The sequence below is a fragment of the Aythya fuligula genome, chromosome 2 (genome assembly GCF_009819795.1).
Source record: "Aythya fuligula isolate bAytFul2 chromosome 2, bAytFul2.pri, whole genome shotgun sequence".
NCBI lineage: Eukaryota > Metazoa > Chordata > Aves > Anseriformes > Anatidae > Aythya > Aythya fuligula.
Genome location: NC_045560.1, coordinates 47950326 through 47976164, shown reverse-complemented (window position 1 = coordinate 47976164; position 25839 = coordinate 47950326). Strand labels below are relative to the sequence as shown.

Here is a 25839-nt window from a genome sequence, read left to right as displayed (position 1 = left end):
ACAAATGCTCATATCAGATTTCATGAAAGCTTTTTTGTTTTTCTTCCTCATGCTTCTGATTAAAAGCAGATACACTTAAAAGGGTTGTTTTAGAAACAGACAAAATGTAGTAGTGTGGAAGTGCTGGGAGAGCAGTGATGGGCTTGAGGTCATCCAGTGCATCCTGAGGCCATTTACTAATGGTTGTCCCTGATCGTGATTGTTGCAACAAAAATAAAATTTTGCTATAATGGCACACCTAGTGTCTGTTTCTTATTTACAAGCATAAATGGAAAGAATGTGAATAAGATCTTAAAGCAGGTTTCCTTATTTACTTATTCAAGTTTTACTTCACTCACGGTTTATTTTTTTCACTTAAAAGAATCAGTGTGAGCAGTGCATACTGCTGTCCTGTTGCAGTCCTTCCTATTTCAACTTGGATATTGCAATGATCTACCCCCCTCCATATTCATCCCCCCAGTTTTATCTGTTAATCATCTTTGATCTTGGTCATTATATTTTGAAAATCCATCACTTCAATGGTGAAGGGAATGTTTTCAGTTCTGAAATTCACAAAAGCCATTTTTCTTGAGTTCTGTGGCTATTTTTATGCAGTATACTTTTACTAAATCTGCTTTTTTAGAATACACTTAAAACATATGTGCTAAAGTTTATATGGGTAAAATATTTGGATGTGCTTAAGCCTTAGAAGAACGTGGAGGCCTGGCAGTTGTCTTTGAAACATGACAATCTCAGTTGTACAGTGCTCACAAGTTCACAAGGGCAGAGTTCTTCCTCTGTCCTTTGACTTAAACATTATAGTGGAAATGGAACTAGGGAGGGTTTGCTATCTGACTTCTTGGCTCTAGCAAGCATCAGCAAATTAGGTGTTCTGCTCACGTTTAAATGTGCAGGGTCAGAACTGTTATTTAGCAGTGTGTTTGAGTATGTGACGATTTATAGAGATGCTAGTTAGAAAAAATATCAATGAATAATTTAGAACTCTCATTTTCTTATAAGAATCTCTGCTCTGTTGAGATCAAAAGTTCACGAGCTTGTGATCAGAATTTCTTGCATATCCTAATTTAACTCTTACCTCAGTTGAGGGTTACACCAGCCCCTCTGGTAGTAGGCTTGGAGTGTGATGTTACCTCATGTGCCAGGTAGAGAATATCTGAAGACATTTTTGCTTTCTGAGGTGTCATCAAGAGTTTTTGGTTTTTTTCCTGAGTTATTGAAAACCAATGAAGTTGGGGTAAGCACCAATACTCCAGTCATTGTAAGGTTTTTACACGTATTCCCATGGCTTCTGTTGTGTTTTGGTTTGGTTCAGTTTGTGGTTTTTGGCTGTTGACGTGTCTGTATAATTTCAGGTTCATGCACTGAACGCAGGTTAAAGATGAGCAATTCCGGCATGCTCATTAGTGTGACCTGGTAGCCGAGGGTAGGTGAAGAAGGAGCTTAGGGATGAACCAAGGCAAAGGAGAGCAAGGCAGGGATGTTTGTAAAATGGGGAGAAAGAAGGATGAGTCAAATGATGAAGTAATGTAAACTTGGGGGGATGAGAGGGGATCTAAGTAAACAAACAACAAATTGCCAGTAGTTAAGGACCACAAAAATTGCTTGTCTCTTGTGCTGTTCCTATGCAGATCAACTGTCCATTACTGTTTGAGATCTAAGAATACATAGACCTTATTTATGCTTGTTTATATATTTGATTTCTATAATACTTTTATGTTTTATAAATATTTAGATATACTATACGTACTCTATTTAAAAAAAATGTAAAATGCTTACAGAGGAAGAGAAGGTGTAATTGGCAAGAAGTTGATGACTGCCATTGCAAAGGGACTGAAGCTGCCCTTTTGTAAATGAGAGTACTAGCAGTATGGTAATTTATGAAAATGTTTATTTAAATACGCCTGATCAGAATCTATCTTTCGCTTTCAAAGACAAAAATAATCCCAGCGTATGCATTAACTGCACTGCTGTTAGTAAGTAATCTCATCAAACTTTTGGTCACTAAGAAATTTGTGAAGTACTGGAAGCAAGCAGCTACATGCGTCATCTGAAGAGTGGATTTCTTCTTGGAATCCTCAAATGCCTAGTAGTCAAATCAATAAATGAGAGACTTGAACAAATGTGGAAGTTTCTTTCCCGGCGTTCTTTTTATTGTAGTGTAGATTTGAAATCTAAGAGAACACTACAACTAACTTATGAATGAAAGAACTTAATTTTTTTTCTACTATTTTTTTGTATTTCTGAAAAATTAGACGTTGCAGCCTATGGTGTTGGAGTTGGGGAAACTTTGTGGTGGCTGAACTATATCTGCCTGGTTTTTTTTTTTATTTTCTTCTTAAAAGTCTGTCTGAAAGATTAATTCCTTTAACTGTATTGAAGAAAATGGGAGGAGTCTCTCTCAATGACTATTCGGGTACTTGAGAGAGAAGAGATGATGGGTGTTTTCAAGACTGAATTTTGAGAACTAAATTTGAACAAAAGAGTACTTCAGTTGGATCATTTTACTGACAAGCAGATTTATTATTTTCTAAGCAGTTTAGAATAGTAAATATCACACTTACCTGAAGCATTTTGAGTTCTAATTTCTGGTTTGTTTTAGACATTGGAAGAAAATAAAATGTAATTTTGCCTGTCTGCATAAAATGTGACAACCTGAGGCTTAAGCATAACAAAATTAAAATATTTTGTTGAGAAGTCTAAAGAAATATGTTTCTGCCATGACACAAAAAGATAAACTACAACAAAATTGGTGTAGAACAGAAGAGTTTCCATATTTGATAGTCAGTAACATGTTAATGGGAACTGAGGCTAACCGAATGTAATCTGTTTCTGTGCTGTTTAAGCAATGCTTGTTTTGTTAATGCACTGAATTTCTTTGCTAAATTAAGGTTAGAGACTGACCGCTAAATATTTTAGTGACTTTTAAAGGTAGTAAATTGAGTAATTCAAACCAAATATTTAGTGTTGTATTTTTTTTTTCCCCCCCTCTCTGTAGGGGGCAAGAGCACATATGTTAGGGGGACAGCATTTGAATCATAACCAAAATTATTTGAACTCTCAGTTTCCAGTCGGTAATCTAAGTGTCTGAAATCAACAGTAGAATTAATATGCTTGTGTTTTTTTTTCTCCCCAGGGGTGTCTTGGTGAAACTGGAAGGATGTAGCCATCCAGTTGTTATGAAAGGCTTGTGTGCAGAATGTGGCCAGGACTTGACTCAGTAAGTGTTCCAGATTTTTTTTTCCAGATTATCATTGTTTGTGATTAGGGCTTCAAGCTCTTCCTTTTCTCCTTTACTTCGCTTCTCTGTTCTGAGACTTAGTAGTTGTGAATCATATCTGTAAGTGGAATTGTGGAGGTATAGGTAATAGTAGGGAGGGAGGACAGTATTCATACTGCCTAACATAAGCAGGTCTACTCAGAGTACTCCTGTAAAGCTGAGAAGGAGTTTGCTCTAGAAGTTAAATTTTAGCACAAAGCATTCTTCCTCATTTGATTTTAAAAAATCTGTTGAGAATATCTTATGAAATTCTTGCTTAAAGTAGAGTGTCCTGAATATATTAAGTCATGATCACGTTATTAATAGTATAATCATATATTTCTAATGGGAAAATTGATATATGTAAGTGAGAATTGGTGTTCCTTGTGGATAAAACCAATGTAAAAAGAAATTGGCAAGATATATGCCATTGTTGCAAGCTGCTGTAATTTACTGTTTACACAAGGCACTTATTCTGTTATCCTGAAACAGACTTTCAAATGTGACCTCTTTCTCCTTATATGTCACTGTGTTTGCAGACGCATTGTTTAGTACTATATTTACTTTTAGCTATTACAGAGATTAATAGCTAGGAATATGGGTGAATAAAATGCCATGAGGGCCCTTGGATTGCAGTTCACATTACAAATTTACAACTCTATTAACTGCGTACTCTTTCTGTGGAGATAACCTTAGGATAACTTACTATCTCAGAAAAAGTAAAGAGCGTGCATACAGACATGAATTCTCATCACACTATAGTCAAATTTGCTTTTTATGTGTTTATAACTGAGGTTGAGAGTTGGAAGCTGTGAGTGTTTTATCTGTGCAGGTGTAAATAGCTGTGAGGAAGTATCAGTATCATTCATGTGACCTTTCCTCATTTAGATGTCTGAGTGGGAGCTAGTTTGTCTCTACTATTTTCAGTTTAAGGCTTCAGAACTGTTTTCATTTTTTGTAAAATATTCTGCCATGAATCTGAAGGAATTTAAGCCTTAAGCCAAAAAAGCAAATTTGAAGGATGATTTTATTTTTCTTTTGCTCTCATTAGTACAGTTGGTAAAGAGAATTTTCTTGTGCATGTCAAATTACTAATTCAATATCTGTTTTCTAAAATAGACTGAATGATAGAATGGATTTTAAAAATTGATGGTGCATGATCATTCAATTTGGAAGGAAGTACTTTGGTGTCTTTTTAATTCATAGTCATTATTAGGAATTATTTTGTGAACAGCATACCATAAACGAGATAAAGTGGACCAAATATTTAAATTTTTATGCTTTGCATAGCCCAGTTAATGGAAGGGTGTAACTTCTAATGAAAAGTTGATTGTTAATACTTTATAGATGAGGATTTGTCAAAACAACAACCCTAACAAAAAGGTAGAAATTGCAATAATTGCAAAATAGGGCTTTGCCTGTCCTGAATGGATATTGTCATATCTAAATATTGGTGTACTGTTATTATTTCATAAAAATCTACATGAATTCAGGGTTTGCAGTGTATTCGGTGTATTTCTCAGTTAAATACTACTTTGCTTCAGAGAGCATCCTCATTTTATACAAAATGGCTTACATATTTGGTATAATGTATTAGGTCTGCTGAACCTACACATCAGAAGGCAGTGGAAAAGCATCAATGCTTTTCTTGCTTGAAGAAAAGTGAGTGTAGATAGTTCACTCCCAGCATGCCAGGTGTTAACCAATGGGGCATCCTTTCCATTACACAATTCTTAGGTTCATTTGTATGGGCCAAGTGAAATACTACTCATTTCTGGATACAGGTAGTGCTTCCAAACACTACAGTACAGTAGAAGCATATCTTCCTCTGACTGTCTTTTTCAAGCCCCTACATGGCTGAAAAATACTTTCTTCCTCAGGATCTTGTTTGTAAACTATGTGGCACTATTTTCATGAAGTGATACATGCTGGAAATACAATACAGCCCAGAGGAAGCAGTCTAGGAGGTTCTTGGAGTGTGTGGAAGATAGCTTCCTGACTCAGCTGGTTACTGAGCCTACTGGAGGGGTGCCCCGCTAGACCTGCTGTTCATGAACAGAGAAGGACTGGTGGGAGATGTGGTTGGAGCTGTCTTGGCAGAGTGACCATGCAATGGTAGAGTTCTCTATTCTGAAGTAGAAGTATTCTGAACTATTCTATTTTCCTCCTGAAGTCAGGAGGGAGGTCAGTAAAACTGCTACCTTGGACTTCCAGAGGGCAGGACACTGGTAGGGAGGGTCCCTTGGGAGTCGGTCCTGAAGGGCAGAGGGGTCCAGGAAGGCTGGATGCTCCTCAAGAAGGAAGTCTTCAAGGTGCAGGAGCAGGCTGTTCTGTGTGTCGTAAGATGAGCTGGTGGGGAAGAAGGCTTGCATGGCTGAACAGGGAACTTTTGCTGAGTCTTCGGGAGAAAAAGTTTATGTCTGGGAAGAAGGGACAGGCAAGTTGGGGAGAGTACAAGGAAGTTGCCAGCGTTTGCAGGGAGAAAATCAGGAAGGCTAAAGCCTAGCATGAGCTCAACCTAGCACCTGTGGTTAAAAAGAGTTTTTTCTGAGTATATTAACAGTAAGAGGAGGGCCAAGGACAACCTCCATCCATCCTTCACTGGATGCAGTGGGGAACATGACTACTGAGGGTAAGGAAAAGGCTGAGGTTCTCAATGCCTTCTTTACATCTGTCTTTACTAAGTCAGACCACTTATCCTTGGGGTACTCAGCCTTCTGACTTGGAAATCTGGGACGGGCAGCAGAATAAATCCCCCACGATTTAGGTGGAAACAGACCTGCTACTCCTTGCTTACAGGTCTGTCAGCCTGACCTCAGTACCAGGAAAGGTGTCGGAACAGGTCATCTTGAATACAGTCACACGGCATATGCAGGATAACCTGGGAATCAGGTGCAGTCAGCATGGGTTTATGAAAGGCACGTCCTGCCTGACATTGAATACTGTGTTCAGCTTTGGGGCCCTCACTACAAGGAAGACATCGAGGCCATGGAGCATGTCCTCCAGAGAAGGACTACGAAGCTGGTGAAGGGCCGGGAGCACAAGTCCTGTGAGGAGCAGCTGAGGGAACTGGGGTTGTTTAGTCTGAAGAAGAGGATGTTCAGGGGAGGCCTTATTGATCTCTACAACTGCCTGAAAGGAGGAAGGTGTGGGCAGCTGGGGGTCGGCCTCTTCTTGCAGATAACCAGTGGTAGTAATAGAAGGAATGGCCTCAAGTTGTGCCAGGGGAGGTTTATGTTGGAAATTAGGAGAAATTTCTTAGAAAGAGCAGTCAGGCATTGGAACAGGCTCCTCAGGGAGGTGGTGGAGTCACTGTCCCTGGGGATGTTTAAGGAAAGGTTGGATGTGGTGCTTAGGGGCATGGTTTAGTGGGTGACATTAGTGGTAGGGTGATGGTTGAACCAGATGATCTTGAAGGTCTTTTCCAACCATAATGATTCTATGATTCTGTAAGTGAAAACTGTTTCCACTGGCTTTTATATTGAATCAACAGCCAGAGATTAAAAGAATTTTGTCCTTGGTTGGACAGGTACATGGAAAAATTAAACGATGCCTGTCACATGCTGCAAAACTTGCACAGTAGTATTTTTAGTGTAGATGAACCAGAAATAATGTCTTGAATTGGGTATTACTTTGCTACAAATTTTTGTGTTAGTTGGAAGCTAGTAATACTGAAGCTATATAGAGTTACTTGGTCCATTTTCAAGGAACTTCATATTTGCATGTACATGTGTGTATAGATAGACATAATGATGTATATGAATACATATCCACTTATATATCATTCAGATGTTCATATGAGTGTGTATATATAATTCACACATAGTATACCATTCTGTGCCAAAGGGAGGCATATGTATAAGGTTTTTTGGCTGCTTTTCTTGAAGCAGCCAGTCACATGTAAGTCACTCTGCTACACATAAAGAGTAACGTTGCCTATCATTTGCATAGATTTATTTCACAGTCTGTCTTGGAGAAGAGTAGGCAATAGTTTGCTGAATGATTATGAAAAAAAAAAAGGAAAATAAATTTTAACTTTAGTAGTTACACTTAACTTATAACTTTTCAAATACTGAATACATACTGCCTTTTCTTTAACCTTAGTGTCATTATACAAGGTTATATGAAGCATAACTAATTACAACGAATTTTTTGGCAAGGTTTTTATGGAGAGCTTCTTTGGTCTTTTCATCTTTTTTTTTTTTTTTTTCCCCAATAACCCACATTGACAAGAATTTGAAAGAGCATATTAGTCAAAGTAGCTCTTTTTAACCTCTTTTTTTTTTTTTGGTGGTGACTGGTTTGGTACTACAGGTTTTAGTGTGTTGAACTTTTCCTTCACCAAAGTTTTGCTCTTTTGATGTCTGTTTTCCCTTTATGATTAGGATACAAAGCAAGAACGGAAAACAGAATGTACCGTTATCCACAGCAACTGTGTCTATGGTCCATAGTGTCCCAGAACTGAAAGTGAGCTCTGAGGTAAGTACTGTCATGCTTTCCTTTAATCATACCTTTCATTGTAGCTCCACTGTTGAGAAGCTGTTATAGGAGCTTCTTCAATGTTGTATATCTTTATATAAAATATTTGGCTTCCTTTTGAAGAGAAATTTGGTGATGAACATCCGTAGCCCAGGGTTTTTGTGTGTTTACCCTAATGTAGACTGATTGTATCAGGTTTTACAGTGTTTTTTTTAGGGCTGTGCAGTGAAAAGATGGCACTTCTGCGATAGTAGGTAGAAAACTTATAACTTTAATATTTCTGTGTTGAAGAATGGACAGTTGGCAGAAAATTGAACATATTTCAGATAGTGGAAACAAAGTTTGCAAAGTCTTTAATCAGGGTGAACACATGTTTAACTGAAATTAATCCTTGAATACAGTCAAGATAGTTTGTTTACAGTTTACCTCTATTTTAAATTTATTTCATTACTTTTCAAATATTTCATTTAGATGAGTTACCAAAATATTCATGTCAAATTATTTAGAGGAAAAAGTGTGTTTATTTTTACGACGGGCATCCCATTCATCTTTCTTACCAACATGATGCGGACTCTTTTGTGGTGTTTTTACTTTTTATGTTGTTGGCTTTAGCTAGTAACTCTTCAAAGCATGCCAATGAGAATAAATATGTAGATACAAGCAGCTAGAAGCCATCCCCATTGTAGAGGAGTGTTTCAAAGGGCACTTTGTGCTTGACCCCTGCTTCTTTAGAATGCTCCACTTTTATGTTTAGTTGTCTGGTGGCTAGTACTGCGACTTGCCATTAGAAGTGTCTAAAGTGAACATAGAGCTTAATGCATTACTTTGAAAGTTTCAAAAAAAAAAAATCAAACTTACAAGAAAATGCTTTTTAATCAATGCCTTGCTAGAACTACATGATTAAAATATTTGAAGATACATATACTTTAGGTTTAGAGTTATGGTATCTGTCATTAGCACCTTCAGTTTAAACCTCAACCTAATGTTGTCAACAGCATTATACTTAATGGATATTATGTTTGGCTATTCTTTAACAAAAAATTTTCAGAACTAATGATGAACATGTTTTACCCCAAAGCTGCTAGTCTTAAGAATCTTGGCCTTAAATGAATTTGGTGATTACTTATTATATATAGAAAGCTAGTTATTGAGTTAATCAATTTTAAAAGTTGTTAGTATCATATAGGTTAGTATAGACCTTTAGGAATATTATTTTTATAGGAAAAATTGCAGACATGGCTGCGATCATTTATGTTGAAGCATTATTTCTTTTGTAGTTAGCTTGTAGCAACACTTCTTCTCAAGTTCACAATGTACAGACATTTTTATTTCTTCAAAATTAAGCTTAGCCTGTGAATATTTCATTTTAGCAAGCTGAACAATTAGGAAGAGAAGATCAACAGCGACTACACCGAAATCGAAAATTAGTGCTTATGGTTGATTTGGACCAAACATTGATCCATACTACTGAACAGCACTGTCAACAAATGTCCAATAAGGTATGTATTTGGTATCCGAAGAATAACAGAAAATTAAAAATATCTTCTGAAATACATTCCTTTCCCCCAACCCCCATTTAAATTGACAGCTTTTTCTTCCATTAATGTGTCACTTTTCACTTTTCCGTTCTAGTTGCATAAAGCAAAAAAAAATTAAGGTAGCTATTTTTAATCTCAGCTTTCCTTCCTGTACAGCTCAGACTGAATACCTAGTAATAAGACTTTTTTTTTTGTTCTTCCAAGTGTGAGATGTATATAGTGAATTATCATCAGAAGCCCCTTTCTGGGTAATTCTGTGTTTTAGTAGGTCTGTCAGTTCTCCCTGAATGTGTATTAATGCTTTTTTTTCTTCCATGTGTTTTGTTTGCTTGCTTTCTTGGGTGTTGCTGTTTAATTTCATTAAACACCTATCATTGAATCGATAGGGGCTCTTACTGTTTATAGTATTTCCAACGTGGAACTTTAAAGCAAGAAGCATGTTGGAATGTGTCTTCAGTGTCTTGTACAGAAAGATGCCAATCCAAATTCCAATTCAGTGTTATGCAACCTGCGGTTGCTTCGTTCATCTCTTTTCTCCTGTCATTCTCTCGTGTCCAGTAAGTTCAGCACGTATTCATACCTGCTAGCAAAACCAAACTGTAAATGTACTTAAATGTAATTGATATGAAAGAGAATAGTGAGTATTCAGTTTGATAGCTCAGAACCCTTGGGTATTTGAAAGGTTGGGCCTTTATATATACAAGTGCTTGGTTTTAAGAAAAGCATTTTTAAAAAGATGTTGAGATTTTATCTGAGACTTTTTCTGCAAAGTTCCTCCGTGGTTTGCTACCTAATGGTATAATTTCATAGATGTAGTATTTGTCATCCAACTAAGTCTTTCTGGAGCTCTAAATTTAATTTAATTAATCTGAGTGAAGTCCATGCAGTAGTACGAATTAAAGTGAGATTGTGAACTTTCTGAGAAATTTTTCAAGGTACATTTTTGAGATTGATGTGGTATAACTAAAACTTATAAATGAAAGTTATTTTGATCATAAACATTTCAACAGTGCAGCTTCCTGAATTTGCAAAACTTTATATTGGACTGCTTTGTCCAGAGCAAAAATGTGGTTTGGATTTTTTTTATTCACATAATCTTTGTGGTAGAAACTTGCTTTAGCCTAATCAAACAGAATAAAAGTAGTGGAAGTCATGAGAGGGGGACATTTCTGTGATGTTGGCATTTTTGTTTGGTATTTTGATTATATTAAACATGCTTTTTCTTTTAGGGAATATTTCATTTCCAGTTAGGTCGAGGTGAACCTATGTTACATACTCGTTTGCGTCCACACTGCAAGGAATTCCTGGAAAAAATTGCCAAGCTGTATGAATTGCATGTTTTTACATTTGGCAGCAGACTTTATGCACATACAATTGCAGGTGAGTAGTATATTATGTTCATCAGTAGCTCAGTAGTCTGCCTTTTATACTCATACAATTCATTGTCTTCCAGTGTTTGTTTTCAAGTATTTGTTCTTTGGTTTTGTGAAAACACTTCCTAAATAGTCTGTCTCTAAGCAGAATTCTTGTCTTGGAATTTAGGCACTACGCATGTATGGCCAATAATAGTCTTTTTTTTTTTTAACCAGACATGCTTTTTATTACTTCCCTGATTAGTTAGGGACAGATTGTAGCACGACAATTACTGCCTTACTGTCTTCCTATTGAATTAAGTAAGATATTTTGTTGATGGAATTTAATAATTATATGCAACATTACTTATCTTAGAAATCTAAAACTACAGTTCTGTGTTGAGATTTTTATGGAACTATCTCCTTCAGGGGAGAGGGGGAGCAGGGGAGAAACCTACTGTTTCCCTTCACTAGAGGAAGCTTGCTCTGTATCAAGTTAAAGAAGTTTTGTTTGTGTCCTGGAGTTGTGATGCACTTAATAGAGGGCTAAGGGAGGGATCTAAAGGTATTTTCATGTATTCTCAAAAACTCACGTTTTGTCCTTGTAACTGAAAATTTCCACTTAAATTCTAAAGTTTATAGCAGTAATAGTCTATGGTGTGGATCATTGCATGAAATGTTTTGCTCTTCCAACATACATAAAAGCAATCTACCCTGTTACACAAGTGTATGGATCAAGGTAGTGTTAGGGGTGTGACCACATTTAAACTTTTTTAAAAAAAAAAAAAAAAAGGAACTTTATCTTTAGTCTTCTTGATAGAACATCATTTTCACCTCAGATTTCTCTTTATTAACAGCCTGTAACTCAGACAGTATGATTAACAATGTTTTTAGGTTGTGGCTCTGCATGTCAACCTATACTTGCTGCTCTTCAATTTCACCTAGCTCACCCTACCCATCTACTTCAGTTGTCTTTAACATCTTTTCTTTTTGTGTGTCATTTTGCCATGAGTGCTGTGAGCAATACTATCACAATGAAAAATAGCCATTTGGCAAGAAAGCAAACTTTCAAAATAGAGCTAACTATCCTAGTTAGCTTGTCTTAGGTCTTAGTAAGGAATTGTCTAATTAGATAATTCTTCACGCATGTTAAATATGCCAATATAAGAAAATGCTTATAATAACAAATATAAGAGATTGTTATAGTCAGAAAGTGATTCCTATTTGTGGTCTCCAACTAGTTCTCCTTCTCAAAACAAAGTTCAGGAGAGTCATGTCCTCTCCTGCCCATCCAAGTGGATGTTTGTTATTCAATATTGACTGAGTTGTTTGAAGTTCTTCCTAAAGCTTTGTCATTCTCACTGATGGATTATATGTTGTGTACTGCTAATGCACAGCACTGTTGCACCTTAGTGTCTTCCTTAATGTGGAGTGTGGTTATTTCTTTTAGCAAAATTGGACTTAGTTTTTCTTTTATAATAGATCTAAATAACTGATATTAAGAAAGCGGATGGCCAATCTTCTTGAAATGGACTTGCTTGGCAAAATTTGCCTATGGCCTAAAGTCTGAAGATGCATACCACATATGCTTCAGACTCAGGAAAAAGAATGAAGTGTAGAGATAAGAAAGCACTTACTATTAACTAATGATTGCTGTTCTCTGAATGTGTGATTTGGTTCTGTTTGCTTATTCTAATCTCTGAGCTAAAGTTTTGTTTATCCTACAGTCCCCATGCTTAACTGCGTGACAGGTCTCTTTGAGGGAATCATACTTGACCTGCACCATCTGCTTCATAGAGGAAGTAGCTAAAATATGAGCATGCTAGGCTATTACAGCTTCCTGACATCTCCAGGCTTCTGCATGCTTTCATGAAGTTGTCTAACCTCATCAGAAGCATTTGAAACACAAGTGGATTACTTTTTTTGCAGTGATAATGATACTTTCTGCTGAAATATGATGGTATGGAGATACAGTTAATACATCCTTGGGTCCATGTGCTCGCTCACCTGCATAACCAAGATGCAGTGAGAGAAATATATATATGTTAATACATATGCAGACCACCTGATGGCAGTATTGGTTAAATGATTTCTCATAGGAAGTTGTAGGCTTGATATTTTACCATTATCCCCATGCTACATAAAGGAAGGACTTGTAACAAAATGCCAGGAATCTTTTTGTGAGGTCCATACTTATTTTCTCAGCAATTCTATATACAGTCTGTTTTTCTGTGAAATCTGTGAACTGAGCTACTGCTTCCATGTCCTGGAATGCTTTTCCCTCATTTTTAAACTAGATGACATCAAATCAGTCCTTTTCTACTACCCCCATTGACTCCTGTCAGCTGTTAAGTGGGGTTAGCAGATATTTGTAAATACGATTTGTCTGAAGAAGTCATTTATCATAAGCCCTTTCTTAATTTGACGTACTTGCAAAGTGGTATCTTGTACATCCATGAAACTTCTGGATTTTCAAATCCAGAAGTTCCTGTAGTATTTCTCTTCTCTATGATTATTTTGACCAATTTAATTTTTTCTTCTGCATATGAGAAGTTAATTATCTTTTAATAATGACATCAGCAGCATGTAAAAGTTTATGCCATTGAATTTTGGGTTCTGTGTTGACTTCACCCCAATGCCATAATGGGTGGCTAAACTACACTACAAGTGCTCCCCGCCACCTCCAGCAAAGGAAGAGGGGGAGAAAATCTGTTGAAAAAGAGGGTTCAAGGGTTGAGATGAGGACAGGGAGATGACTCACAAATTACTGTCATGGGCATACCACTCGACATAAGGAGATTTAATATAATTTGTGTATTGCTAAAAGACTAGAGCAGTAAGAAACTAAAAGCAAATTAAAAACACCTTTGCCCCCACTCACCTGCTTTTAGCTCTCCCCCCCCAGTAGCGCAGAGGAGCAAGATCTGAATAGCAGACAGTCCATAGTGCTACTTGATCTGAACATCTTAAATGCTGTTGAAAGATCAACAGTTCCTTCCTTGTTCTACCATAGGACCTAAACAGAACGGAAAGTGACTAGTTTCTTCAAAAGTTCTAAATAAGATGATTTTTTTAAAAAGGCTTCTTCAGATTTATATTGGATCTTAGTGTTACATCACTTCTATTTGGAATTACTATTCATCTCAACCTTTCTCTAAGATTTGATACTTCCCCAGAATGAGCTACTTAATTTTGAAATTGTCTTGTATGTTGGGATTTGTTTATTTTTAACTTGTTTACAAGTCTGGTTTTCTGAGGTTTATACAAAATGCAGCTTGATAAGTCTGTATATACAGTCTGAGGTACTCCAAAACAAACAATTGGGAGGAATAGTCTTTGCTAGGTAAGTCTACTGAATAGTCCCAAGTAATATGGTAGTCACAGGATAATGACAGGGTCTTCAATTTGTTTTCAGGAAACCTGAGACTATTTAAAAGCACACTTCCTCTATTTATCAGAATAAGTAGAAGGTGTCAGTTTTGATTTGAAACAGCAAGTTTTGACCAATCATTTTGACTTCTACAAAAGTTTTTATTCTTCTAAGCATGCTTACAAACTGTGAAATTAATTAACATTTATCCTTCTGCTGGAATGAGTCGAGCAAACTGATGCTTCTCCAATTAAATAAAATTCAGAACTGACACTAAAGCAGCAGGCTGTGACTATAATTTTATTTTAGGATGTGGTGGTGGGAAAAGGATAGTAATAAATGAAATGAAGTTAATAGCACATCTTGGAAACATTTCTGCTATTTCTGTGTATTTGATAACGTTTTATCTTTCCCAAGTCATAGAAATTTGCAGCAAAATGCCCCCACAAAAAAAAGTGGCATCTAAAAACTTTTTTGACAGTCTGTATTAACATTTCTTAAAGAAAAACACCAATACTTTGCAAAGTATTATCCATTTGAAACTTGCAGCTTTAATAATAAAGGTTAACACCCAGTATGCTGTCATCAAATTCTAAATCTTTTCACACTGAAATGTTGAAAGACTTGTATTTTAAGGGTGCTAGTCTTTCATAATGGGGGTTTCCCAGTTCTTTTTGTTACTGAAAGCAGTATAGCTTTTTTTCTAAATAAAACAATAACTAAGACTTAAGTTCTTTATCTTAGAGGGCATGTCCACATCTACTTATTTTTAATCTAAAGTTTTTATTTCTTCAGACTTGTGTTTTAATTGGCTTATGATTGCAAATAGAAGTTAATACTTTAAATGACAGTATATGATCTAGCCACTAGGCATCATTTGCTCTTGCATAGAATAGCCAGTGTAGCCCATTTAAAGATTTAAAGCAGATATTAACATTCTATTGGGGGGAAAAAAAAAGTGTGATAAATGTTATTTGCCATTTCCATGAAACATGAAAACATTAACATTTGTGTCTATTGATTTGATTTGTTAAGCAACATCCAAAAGAAAACAATTTAAGACATTTAAAGAAGTTACTTACAAGACCAGTACTATCTGTTCATATTGGTATTCAAATATCTTAGTTTTGAAAGACCCACCTCTTTTAAGATGGGCTTAGATGTTTGTGGGTCTCTGGTTACGCATATCCTCAGTGTATTTTCAGTGAATTGGGAGGTGAGGGGAGGCAGAGGAATTACTACATTTGGCAAGTCTTTACTAAAGCCAACCTGGATAGCTCTAGAACACTATTTCATCTGTAATCCGTAGCAGTAAGAAGGGCTTCTGTGTTTGGAATTTCTTATTCAATTTCCATTTTTTTAAACAGTTTTTGCTAAACAACACTGCAGTTAAATGCCTCATTTTGGTTCTGCCATTTAATCAGTACCTTCCAGTCCACTTTACTGTAGGGACTCTCTCTGTATTCAGATAATTAGCAGAAGAGAATCTGGCTGGGGAGAACAGCAACTTGTATGACAGCTAATGTAGTTTGTCAAAATATCTGTGTTTACGGCAATAAATCTTTGTAGCTAATTCTCTCAATTCATTATGCCTAGGTACTGCAAGGGTCTCACTACAGGGGATGATTCTACGAGTTTGCAGCAATTCTTAAGCATAGTCGGGTGAGTTAAGGTTGAACCTCTGTCCTTAACTCGGAATTTTCTTGCTTTTATGGGTTTTAAGTTATTCCAATTCCACAGTAATATTAAATACATACAGGATCAACCTTGCAGAAGTGACTACTTTTTTTTTTTATTATTATTTTTCATTTATACCTTCTGTTTCTGAAGACCCAACTTAACATACCCCTTGGGAGCTGGACTTCTAAAAAGGAGTTGGATGTGTGTGGAAAATCTCAAAGCTCCCTGAAAGAAAATGTGGGTCCCTAGAGTCAGTAGTCATTCTGAACTCTGCTTCTGGCTATAAGATGGCCACCATTTAATAAAATAAAATAAAAACTTAAAAATTGTTCCTAAGTAAGTATTGACTGCCTTGTATTTTTATAAGAATAGTGAGAAGTTAATGCTTGCTTCAGAGTAAATTTGGTGAAATTACAGATCCCAGTTAGCATGCAATTATGTAGCTGTGACATCTGTTCGTGAAGATAAACTTCATTATTTGAGGATAGGTTCAGAAGCATGTGCATGTGTGTTTGTACACCTAAGTCACCATTCTCCTAAATAATGGTATTTTACTTTACTTTAAAGTCTGCTAGCACAGCTTCTCTTGTTTCTTTTTTCCTTTTTTTTTTTTTTTAAGAGTATAGTCAGACAACTAACTGCAACCAAGCCTAAATATTTCAAAGAATTCTGAGATATATTCATTATATGTGAATGTATTAAAGTAGCATTAGAGGTACAACTTAAAACCTACAAATGCTAGAGCTCCAGCTAAAACCATCCCTTAACTTGCCCATTGTGCTTAAGTATTGCAGCACACTGCCAAATCTTGTGAGACTTCTCTGCAGTCCCTAGGCATAATGAGCTAGGGAGAGCATTTAGTTTTAAAGACGAGCAAAAAAACTACTCTTGAGGTCTAAATGTAAGTTACAAAAAGAGTGTGTATCTATCACCTGCTGTATCTTTCAGCCTAATCTGTTTGGATGTCACAAATTAGTTATTTTCACATCAAATTTGTTGCTACATTGAAAGAAAATGAAATGAGATTTTTAAAATGAATCCCACTGCATTAGTGGGAATATATGATGCACTGTATTTACCTTTTACTCTCTATATAATCTCTTACCTTAAAATTGTCTGATTGTTAAACTGCCTTTGCACAGATTAAAATAGGTGAATTATATAGAACAGTTACAAAGGAACAAGTGTCTTGAGTATTGACCTTGTGCCATCTTCTTCCAAAAGGATTTCTGGACCCTGAAAAGAAACTATTTTCCCATCGGATATTGTCAAGGGATGAATGTATTGATCCATTTTCTAAAACTGGGAATCTTAGGTACGTATATGGGTCTTATGTTTTAAACATAACATAACAAAGAGAGAATACTGTCAGTTTAATTAAATTTACTCCCTCTGTACTTAGCTCATTTATAGTGCTTCCTTATCTGCCTCTTAAATATCAACACTGCCTCAGTAAAACCAAGATGTTATGCTTTGCAGCATTTCATCTATTTAATGTATTCTCTGGCACTGGAACAACAAGTATGTGAAGCAATTGCATGTTATTTTTCACTTAATTTTTATTCTTGTAATAACTATATTGCCATTTTATTGCTTGTAGACTTGTGTAATGACTTGTATATTGCATGTTTTTAATTACTTCGAAATTCTCAGTTTGATGTTAGTTCAAACATGCATAGCTAGTCTTTTGGCTTTAAAATATCCTGTACATTCTGTTCTGCAGTGGTGTTTTCTTGTTTGTTACTTCCTTTGAAATTAGGTCATCCATTCATACTCTAGTCTAAACTCAGGTTCTAATCATAGATCGTTATTATCTTTATTATAGGATAAAGACTTTTTTCTAAAAGACAAATATTTATTTCATGAAGCTAGATTAAAAACAGTTGTGTGCTCCTCATCAGACTGTAGCAGATGAGAAGCTTCTTTCTTTTCTTGCTATGTTTTTTCATATGCATTTATATATCTTGGTCACTACTCCTTGTGGTTGATATAAATATTAGTAACTTCTTGCTTCTTTTGTCATGGATTGAATGGCTCTACTCTTTTAAAACTGTTCTTGTCTTTTTTCTACTTATATAGATAGTGTATTATTTGTGTGATAGTTGGCTTGGGGCTGTTTGTCAATGTAAACTGTGAAAACTAGACTGAAATGTAACATTTCGCTCTTGCTCAAGCTTGTTGGTTCTTGCTTCTGGCCTTTGGGATAAGGGTTTAAAAACAGCTGTTTTTATTAACTTTAATTAGCTTGACTATTGTATTTTGATGTCTGTAATTTTAATATAGGTGATTTGTTTTGATAGGTTCGTATATCTGCACATCCTGCAGACATACACATAATAAACCAAAATCTCAGCAATAGTTATTTTAAGCAATGGTATTTATTTCTAAACTGTATTAATTTTATCAACTATTTTGTCTCTTAGAGATCTCTTCCCATGTGGGGATTCCATGGTTTGTATCATTGATGACAGAGAGGACGTTTGGAAGTTTGCACCCAATTTGATAACCGTGAAGAAATACGTATACTTTCAGGGGATAGGAGATATTAATGCACCTCCTGGATCAAGAGAAATTCAAGTGAAGAAGAAAAGTAATTAAACAATTTGTAAATTTTTTTTTTTCCACTTTCCAAACATGATTAGTGTAAGTCATTGTGGTGGTCTTCATAGTGTCACTGTTTCACTCAGGTGAATAACTGTAGGCTTATTGTTGTTGACAGACTGAGTACTCGTGCAGCACATATGCAAACAGCTCAGTAGAACTGGACTATTGTTAATAGCTTTCCTCTTGGTGGGGCATTGCAGCTAAAGTGCAGTTTTGGCAGTACTATTTTGGATGTTGGCAATAGTATCATAGACAAAGTTGAATTAGCATTTGTTCTGGGGGGAAAATGTATTTGAAAGGTGAAGTCTAAGAAATAACTGCTTTTTGACCAGTTTAGCCAAGTTTTTGTGTGTTTTTGTTTAATATCATACCATTTTTCATCGTTGAACTAGAAATATCCAGTATGGAAATAATAATAATGTAATGCAGCTGAATCAAGGCGTGGAACTTCTGTCCTTGATGGGTATCATTATTTAAAGGGCAGGGACACACAGAAAAGAGGGACAAAGTGGGATGACTTCATCCAACATTCCTGATGAATATATGAGTGCAACTGTTTGGATGTCTGCAGCTTCTTTAATTATCTCTGTCTTCAGACATCTGATGAAGACATCGTAAAACTACTTTTCTGTTTTGAGTTCATTATACCTTACTTGCATTCCATCAGAACCTCAAATGAACTTTGAGCAAGCAGTATCTTTGTCTAGCTAAAATATTACATCTTTCCAGCTCTAAAAATGCAGTTATTTTGGTTATGAAAACAGGAAATGATGAAAGCCATGGAGTTCTTGTAGCTGAGGTTCTAGACCAGGGCCATCTCAAGTGAATTCTGCCCTTTTTTTTGTTGTTTGTTTTTATCCCCTCTGCAGTAGTTTGATTTCCCGTGAAATGTAGTCCAAAGTCATGCTACAAGAACATGTCTTCAATGTTTGCAAGGTTGAAAAATGATTTATGACCTCTGTGATTAATAATAATAATAATAATCTGCTTAAATAGCTACCTTACAAAAGTGAAGTTTGTTAGGCTTGCTGGTTCTAGTAATAATTGATACATGAAATACCTTAAGAGCTTTGAGTAGTTGTCAGTTGTTATTACTGAGCGTAGCAAAGTCTTAACTTTGTGTGTCAACTGTATGTTTAAGGCAGAAGGAAAATTTAAATAAAAGCTTAGTCAAGATTAAAAAAAAAAACTGAGAAAATATGTATGTCCTTTTTTTTGTCTTAGTAAACCACTCTACTAAACCAGAGGCACAGGATTCAACAGTGACATCAGCAAAAGATGCTGAAGAAGTGAAGAATGTAACATGTATAGAAGAACAAAGCAATGGTCTCAAGAAAGCTACAAAGGACACTTGCACTGCAAATGGAAATACTTCTGTAAGCAGTGAAACATCTGTGTTAGATTTGAGTTCTTGTGATAAAGTGAATGCCCGGGACTCCTTAAATGATAGCACTGATCACAAAACAGACTGTGAGGTCACTAACAATTTGTCAAGTACGAAGGAATCTACGAATTTTTCTGAAGAAGTTGATAGGACAGTGTTAGAAAAACAGCAAACCCAAGAGAAAACAACAAGTGATTTAGACTTTGAACTTTCTAGTGACAGTGAAAGTGATGGTGGATTGGATACCAGAAAGTCGCCCATTTCTGTATCAGATAGTGAGAACGAGGAAAAGAGAAGTTGGAAGAAATCCAAACAACCTCTGCAGGATGAAAATGTACAGCAAGGAAGTTGCCCTGATGCAAGTGAGAAAAAGGATGGTCAGGTGAACCACTCTGGGGACACACAATCTCTACCTAGTGAAAATATTCATGACAAAACTGATCTTGAAGCACAAGAAGAAAGTGAACAGGAAAGCATTTCTGATTTAGGAAATGGGTGTGCAGACAAGAAAGAAGCAGAAACAGAGTCTCAGAATAGTGAACAGTCTGGAATTACAATGGGTGAGTCCTTAGACCAGAGTATGGAGGAAGAGGAGGAGGAAGATGATACCGATGATGATGATCATTTAATATACCTCGAAGAGATCCTTGTGCGGGTTCACACCGATTATTATACCAAGTATGATAAATACCTGAAAAAAGAGATTGAGGAAATTCCAGACATCAGAAAAATAGTACCAGAGCTGAAAAGTAAAGTTTTGGCAGATGTGACCATAATATTTAGTGGACTATACCCAACAAACTTCCCTATTGAGAAAACACGGGAACACTACCATGCTACAGCACTTGGAGCTAAAATTGTGAAGAATCTAGTACTAAGTGCTGATGATCCTGACAAAGCAACACATCTCATTGCAGCAAGGACAGGTAAGTAAATGAGACACAGGTTTTCCATCAGCTTTTTTCCTGTGAGAATCCATTCATGCTGTATGCTCTTTTTTGTGTAAGCTACAGACTTTAATGTAAGTGATTAAATTTTAAATTAAAGAATAGATCTTAAGTTGGCTTAAAAATTATTGAAAGGCTTTTTTTTTTTTTTTTGCTGCTTTTTGACCAAGTGTGACTATTAATTGTTGAAGGGCAGACCATCTAAATTATCTCTGTAGCATTTCTATTCTTGGTTAAGAATTGTTGATATCAGGATCTTGACTGTTATGTACATTGTATAAAGCTACAAACTTGTATCTGTCACAAATATTAGTGGTCTTGCTATAGTGTTATAGAGGTGGTTTCTTTCTTAGTTTCTCAGATTTCACCTCTAATGATTCAGTTTTGTTTTGTATGGAATATAATTTATCTTGAGTCAGGGATCTGATGATATCCTGTCACTCTCTGTATCATAGAATCATTAGGGTTGGAAAACACCCTCAAGATCATCTGGTCCAACCATCCCCCTACTACCAATGTCACCCACTAAACCATGTCCCAAAGCACCACATCCAACCTTTCCTTAAACATCCCCAGGGACAGTGATTCCACCACCTCCCTCGGCAACCTGTTCCAATGCCTGACTGCTCTTTCTGAGAAGAAATTTCTCCTAGTTTCCAACCTGAACTTTCTCTGGCACAACTTGAGGCCATTCCCTCTACTCCTGTCATTGGTTATCTGTAAGAAGAGGTTGATCCCCAGCTGCCCACACCTTCCTTTCAGGTAGTTGTAGAGAGCAAAATGCTCTGTTCCCCTGAGCCTCCTCTTCTCCAGACTAAACACCCCCATTTCTCTCAGCCGCTCCTCACAGGACTTGTGTTCCAGCCCCTTTACGAGCTCCGTAGTCCTTCTCTGGACATGCTCCAGGGCCTCGATGTCTTTCTTGTAGTGAGGGGCCCAAAGCCGAACACAGTACTTGAGGTGTGGCCTCACTAGAGCAGAGTACAGGGGGACGATCACCTCCCTGGTCCTGCTGTCCACACTGTTCCTGATACAAGCCAGGATGCTGTTAGCCTTCTTGGCCACCTGGGCAAACTGCCAGCTCATGTTCAGGCAAGCATCATTCAGCACCCCCAAATCCCTCTTCTCTGCACAGCTTTCCAGCCACTCTCCCCCAGGCCTGTAGCATTGCATGGGGTTGGTGTGACCAAAGTGCAGGACCCAGCACTTAGCCATGTTGAATCTCATCCCATTGGCCCCTGCCCATCGACCCAACCTGTCCAGGTCCCTCTTCAGGGCCTTCCTGCCCTCCAGCAGAGTGACACTTCCCCACAGCTTGGTATCATCTGCAAACTTGCTGAGGGTGCATTCAATTCCCTCATCCAAATCATAAATAAAGATATTAAAGAGGATGGGCCCCAACACTGATGCTTGGGGAACACCAACGGTGACGGTTGCCACCTGGATTTCACTCCATTCACCACCACTCTCTGGGTCCGGCCATCCAGCCAGTTTTTAACCCAGCAAAGAGTGTATCTGTCCAAGCCATGGGCTGCCAGCTTCTCCAGGAGAATACTGTGGGAGACCATGTCAAAGGCTTTGCTGACATCTAGGTAGGCTACATCAACAGCCTTTTTCCCTCATCCACCAGGAGGGTCACCCAGTCATAGAAGATGAGGTTGGTCAGGCAGCACTTGCCTTTCATGAACCCATGCTGGCTGGACAGGTTAGGGTTGGGGAGCACCATGTGTATGTACAAACACATCCTAGCTTGTAATTTTAAACAAATTCCTCCCTGCCTTGAACATTTGTAGTGAATTGTTCACTGATATAGATCTTAGTATAAAATTTGTTTTAACTTTAGATTATGATTGTATTCATGTTTTACAGTATTTGAATCTAGTTCATTAATATGTGGAAAACTATTTTCAGTGCTGTTTTGAATAATAAATGAGTTGTGGCATTGCTCATATTTTTTCCAACTGTTTCACCAAGACCCAGACTCTTGTTCGGGATATTAACGTAACATTGGTCTTGCACCTGAAACTCAACACTGGAAAATCCATTCAAATATTGCAAGCTTTTAAATTAAAACTAAAAATCATCAGAATACTGCTATTCTTGAGTTGTGGGTGTGAAAAAACTTTATTGTCAGTATTTAGAAGCTGATCTGTGTCTTTTGTAAGAAAATACAAAATAAGTAACTGGGCAGTTTTTTCTGCCTAATGAGAAAGACCATTGTCAATTTTCATTGGCACTCTGTAATTATTTCTGTAACAATGGCAGTGAAATAGGAATATTTAGAGTGAAAAAGCTATGTTCTTTGATTCACTTTCCTTGTAAGATTTTCATGGATTGCATGTGGTTTTGGTTTTGCAAGGGAGTGGTTTGTTTTGTTTCAACTGAAGACCTCTGAGACATTTGGTTAGATTGGAATAATTTTGCTGTATCATTCTAATTTCATGAGAGAATCTCTGATGTTCAATCAGAGATTTTAAGGATGTGAATTGTCCTGTCACAGCTGGATTTGTGATAATTCAACTGTCAACATGACAGCGATTCTTGTGGTGTTAGGAGGTAAATTCTGCAAGTCTGTCATTGCACGTAAGCCACACGGATGTTAAATTTCTGGCTCCCATGGTAAACACGTGATGCACTGCTTGATGTCAAGTTGCTTGTGAAAGGGTGGAAGTTTGGGGTTTCATTCACAAATAAATTTCTGAGGTACTGAAACCAGAACAGTTGTGGGGCCAATCCTACCCCATCAGTATGGTGCTTAGCTGTCAGTAGGGTGCTTCTGGATGGCAACACTAAGACTGGCAGACTTAGGACTCAGACCAAGTAAGTTAACTTACAAGATTACTGTTCATTAGTTGCGCTGTAGCAAAATGACGTGTTCCTCATGTGCAGCAGCTGTGGGGGGTGAATAGTGCTAGCTTTTGAATTTCAAAGAAAATTTGACTTCCTTTCATTTCCTTTGCTAATGTGAAAAGAGAGCATCCCCTCAGACTTGGAGGGATGGGGGAGAAGGTCTGCCGCCACCCCCCCCCCCCCCCCCCCACCAAGTGAACACATCATAGCTTGGTGTATGGAATGGACAGTTAATTAGTACCATTTGGGATTGTGTTTGCAGCATCTTTGCAGCCTATAGCAATAAATAATTTAAATTTCTTTTAGTGTGTTGGTGTGCATAGAAACTTGTCTGTTTCTATGCAGACAGGCACTTAGTTTTTCTGCAGATACAGATGCATTGAATTCTAAAATAAAGAAATCCTTGTTCTTAGAGAAAAGTAAAATTTTAATTTTCATTGTATAGGGGGGAAATACTATTTCCCTGGAATACTTAGATTTAAGAAAGCTGTTCAAATGATGAGTGACTGAGAAAAGGCTACCATGTAATCCTTCCTGCTCTACCCATATGACATTTCATTTTTTGGAACATCTGTACTTTGCTTTAAGCAACAGCAAACCACGCTGAATGATGATGTATTTTAGCCATATACACACTTGACCAAACAGTTGCCACAATATTTCATAAACCTTGTTAGATTCCTTCCCAAACTAATGAAAGATACTGTAGTTGGTTGTGTTTTTGTGTACGTGTGTTTGTTTTTACTGCATTTTTGCTCTTGGAGAGCAAAGATAAGTTGTTCAGGTCGTTCAAAAATTTTTCTACTTGGATAGAAGGGTAAAGTTTTCAGTCAAGACCATCGATTTTTCTATTATTTTTTAAAGTATTTCATTCTGTGTCTTTTCGCATACTTTGAAAGCTATATGGGTATCACTGCCTTACTCTTGGTGACTTAGCATATGTCAATTTCATTAAATATCAGGTTGCTTAAAATGCCATTGCCCTATGAACTACAGCTCCCATTCTTCACCCTTATTTCTGTATTTAATGCTTATGCCAGAGTCTAGCTCTGAGATGCTGAGAGAGAAGAGAAAGCTGCCAGCTGTTAGGCTAACAAGACTTCAGGAACGCTGTCTTATGAACTGGTGCAGGAACTCACCCAACATAACAGTAATGTATCTGCAGATTTTTTTCCCGAAGAATCTTTCAAATGCTGTGCCAATAATATAAAACTAAAATCATTGCACTGCTCCACATGTGGGCACTAACCAGTAAAGAGCTGTTCTTCTCACTGGCACAGCACAGTGCAGTGTTCAGTCTGTAAATCTAGGCCTGTTCTCCTAACAGTGTATCTATCAGCACTTTGTGGTCAGTTAATCCTCATAGGGCAAAACCCTGATGTCTGTCTGGCACATCTTAAGTCAATGTCATTGCAAATGAACACTCTGGTTTGATCATGAATCAGGAAGGTTTATATTTTTTTAAAATAAATCTGAAGAGAAACTTCTAGCAGTCAGGTTTTCCAAGTGATGTTCAGTAATGTGGTTACAAGCTGTAACAAATCTACATTGCCTTCATGGTGTTGGAAGCAGGAGGGTCATGAGAGCAGATCTGGTCACTCCCTTCAGTGTGTTTTGGCTCATCCCAAAGCAGTCTCGAGCATGCACGCTGGATTCCTTTTGGATCAAAGTGAATTGGAAGGTGCAGCCAGAGAGCACTTGCCAGCGTTCAGTCCACAGGACCAGGCAGGGTTAATTTAAAGCAAAACACCCTGAAATTGTTATGAGGCAGACATCAGTCCTTCAGCACCTGATCAGCGCTGCAGATCTCTACGTTGGGCTAGGCTATTTGGTAATGAGAACGTATCCAAGTATGCAGTATAACACTTACTAGTCTTCATAAATGTACAGCCTAAATCTCATTTATCTTTGTTGCTTAAGTGCCTTCATACTTCAGAAGTGCCTTCATACTTCAGGTAAGAGAAGATAAACTGTTAGAATAAAACTGTCTCCTGAAGAACATCTGTAAGAACATCTGTAGAAGTTTATTTTTACATTGTTGATTTTATAGACTTTTAAAGTAACAAATTGTCAAGGTTAGTAGGAGGCTTCTGGTTTTTTTTCTACCTTCTGTTTGTAAGTTCAGTAGTAGAGTTGGTCAAACCCTTGCTTCAAAATAATCTTCTGCCAATATTGTGTGTTTCCAGTTGTACCCGTACTTAGCTGTTTCATATGGCAGGGCATGTATGCCTTAACTTTTTGAAACAATTTTAGACTGGAATTTTAAGTAAAGAAAGGTGATTACAGGAGAATTGGCGGGGGGGGGGGGGGGGGGGGGGGAGGTAAGGAGGTAAGTCCAGAAAAAGGGAAAAAAAAAAAAATCTCTAGTGATTTTTAGCT

At 37.1% G+C, this 25839-nt stretch overlaps 1 protein-coding gene across 2 annotated transcripts in view; it reads left to right on the top strand.

Moving 5' to 3' along the window:
- The window catches only part of CTDP1 (CTD phosphatase subunit 1), a 109135-nt gene that overhangs the window by 33067 nt on the left and 50229 nt on the right, over positions 1–25839 (top strand). For both annotated transcript variants that reach the window (XM_032181766.1, XM_032181767.1), the window contains exons 2-8: positions 3134–3217; positions 7642–7735; positions 9106–9234; positions 10503–10653; positions 16900–16990; positions 18099–18265; positions 19504–20589. In XM_032181766.1, the coding sequence (XP_032037657.1) occupies positions 3177–3217; positions 7642–7735; positions 9106–9234; positions 10503–10653; positions 16900–16990; positions 18099–18265; positions 19504–20589 (1759 nt within the window). In that variant the 5' untranslated portion in view covers positions 3134–3176. The remainder of the gene's footprint in view (positions 1–3133; positions 3218–7641; positions 7736–9105; positions 9235–10502; positions 10654–16899; positions 16991–18098; positions 18266–19503; positions 20590–25839) is intronic.